This window comes from Ziziphus jujuba, chromosome 11 (genome assembly GCF_031755915.1).
Source record: "Ziziphus jujuba cultivar Dongzao chromosome 11, ASM3175591v1".
NCBI classification, from domain to species: Eukaryota; Viridiplantae; Streptophyta; class Magnoliopsida; order Rosales; family Rhamnaceae; genus Ziziphus; species Ziziphus jujuba.
Genome location: NC_083389.1, coordinates 19,466,601 through 19,469,351, shown reverse-complemented (window position 1 = coordinate 19,469,351; position 2,751 = coordinate 19,466,601). Strand labels below are relative to the sequence as shown.

Here is a 2,751-nt window from a genome sequence, read left to right as displayed (position 1 = left end):
ATTTGATTGGTGTTATAATACAATTTTAAGCTAAAAGGAAAAGGTACCCATAAACTTAGCCTTGAGATAGAATTATTGAAAGTATACCTCTAGATTTAGATTTAAACTTTCACTTAGATGAAAAATCTCAACTCTTTAGATTTGAACTTTGACTTTGATAAAAAAATCTGACCTCTTGAACTTATGCTATAGTTGAAACAAGAATTTTGAATAGTAAAGCTATAATATCCCCCCTTCTAAAACTCCCTTTGCTTTAGTATATTCTAAATATTTAACATAATTTCTTTTTTTATAGTATTAATATTAATTTACATTGAAGTTAGGGTATGTTTGGCATGTGGTATTGATAGATATTGGATTGTATTATATTATGTAATATAAGGGATGTGAATGTGTTGTAATACATTGTATTATGTAATACTCCTCTATACTTTTTAATCCAGTTTATGGTGTATTACCAATACACCCAATTTCCTTTGCATTACCTAATACAACTCTCCCCCGTCTGCAACAACTTTGCCGTCTCTCCTCCCAAAAACTACACAGCCGATCGGCTTCTCAACTGCACCGCCTCTCCTCCCAAGCCCGATCATCTTCTCTCTGCTCTCATCCACTCCTTCACTTCTTACCAATGCGACCCACCCCCTGAAACCTACCACTTTGTCATCAAAACCCTGACCAAAACCTCCCAGTTCCATCACATTCCTCTTGTTCTTGACCTCATCGAATCAGTCGAGAAATTCGAAACGCTGAAATACATTCTTGCCGAGCTTATCATAATATACTGTCGTGCTGATAGGATTGAAGACGCCATTGATCTCTTTTGCAGAATTCCCAACTTCAAGTGCGTCCCTTCTGTGTACCCGCTCAATTCTTTGTTGTCTGTGCTCTGTAGGAGTAAGAGAAAGTATAGGATTTGTTCTTTGATATTATCATCTTTGTATGAGCAAAAAGATTTAGATTTAGCTAATTTTGAGGTTTTGGGTTTCTTCAAAGCAATGAAGAAACTGGGTATTTCTCCTCGTATGATGGACTATTCAAATGTCATTAGGTTCTTGGTGGAAGAAGGAAGAGGTTTGGATGCTTTGGATGTTTTATGTAGGATGAAAATGGAGGGAACGAAGCCGGATATTGTTTGTTATACTCTGATTTTACATGGGATAGTTGCAGAAGGGGAATATGGGGGTGCAGATTAACTGTTTGATGAATTCCTTTTGTTGGGTTTAGTCCCTGATGTTTATACTTATAACGTGTATGTAAATGGTCTCTGCAAGCAGAATAATGTAGAAGCAGAACTCAACATGATTTTGTCCATGGAAGAACTCGGGTGCAAACCTAATTTGATTACACATAAAATGCTATTGAAAGCATTAAATAAAAACTGTGGAGTAGCAAATGGAACTCAAAGGATTGGTGACTGACTTAAACATGGAAAATAATCCGGTACAGTTGAGCTATGTGCCGAGTTCCCATTTAAGTTGTTTGCTGCTGGTAGTTTTGTTTCAAATAGTCAAGTGTCTTCCCACACCGGTTGAGCTTCTCATTCCCCATCTGCAGTTTCTAGATGATGAAGGTGCTCAAGTTGAGCTCTGGAATCTTTTAAAAATCTTTTTGGATACACTTATTGAAGAAGCTGGATGCCACGTACTTGGACCATGAAAATTGGTGTGCATTTCACATTGTCCCTCCCATCTTTTCAATTTGTTTTGTACAATTGTCACTACTTCGAAAGTTTTTAGTCAACATAATGTCTTTCTTTTATTTATTTATTTTTTTATTTTTTTATTTTTTCCTCCCTGTATAGCTAGAGATTTTTTTTTTCCTTTCATTATCCAATCTTTATTGATAATTTGAAAGTTTAATTATCAGAGAGTTAAAGCTTAATTTAGTAATTTTTAAACTTTTTCCAAAGATTTTTTTTTAAAACTATATGATACCATTTCTTTTTTTATTTTTTTTCATATTAAATTTTATTATTGTCATGAATTATAATAATATACAATATGAAAAGAGGAACATATAATATTTTTGTAATGTTTATTTTTTTAATAGCAATAATTTATGAAATAAAAAAATAATACAATACAATACATTGTTGTTCTAAACAAAGTATTATTTTATACAATCCTGCATCAAACACAATTAAGGTATAATATAATATATTTCAATACAAATCCAATACAATACAACTCATACCAATACAATTTAATATTGCATACCAAACAAATCCTTAGTGTACAATCTATGCCATCTCAAACCTTTTTATCCCAAAATATATAGAAAACGAAAAAGAAAAAAAGAAAAAGAAAAAGAAAAATGTTCTTTAAGTTATATTGCATATATATATATATTGTTATTGCATATATATTGCATTAGTTAGTTATTTATTTATCTTATATAGAAGTATTTATCACTGACTTTATAATGTTTCCTAATATTGCTAAGAAAAATTTATCAATATATATATATTGCTAAGATGTTTAAAAACCAACATATAATTCCATTTAATATATCATTTATTTCATAGAATCATTAACTAATTAAAAAAAAAAGACCATAATTTACAAAATTATACGGACCGTACCATAAATATTAATATTAATAAAGATATGTTTATGAACTAAAACAGTAAGAAGAAAGTGATACATTAACACATTTTTTGTCTTATTGTGAAAATTATTATACCATAATGGATGAATCGGATTTCATTTATACATGAATATGGAAAAGAGTTTGTTCTATATTTTTTAA

At 30.5% G+C, this 2,751-nt stretch overlaps 1 protein-coding gene across 1 annotated transcript; it reads left to right on the top strand.

Annotated features, from left to right (window-relative positions):
• Positions 1-326: 326 nt before the first annotated feature.
• LOC107432947 (pentatricopeptide repeat-containing protein At2g38420, mitochondrial) lies at positions 327-1,541 on the top strand. Its single transcript, XM_048465457.2, is given in 1 exon segment — positions 327-1,541. A coding segment is annotated over 1 exon segment (975 nt). The 5' UTR covers positions 327-446; the 3' UTR covers positions 1,422-1,541.
• The last annotated feature ends 1,210 nt before the right edge of the window (positions 1,542-2,751 follow it).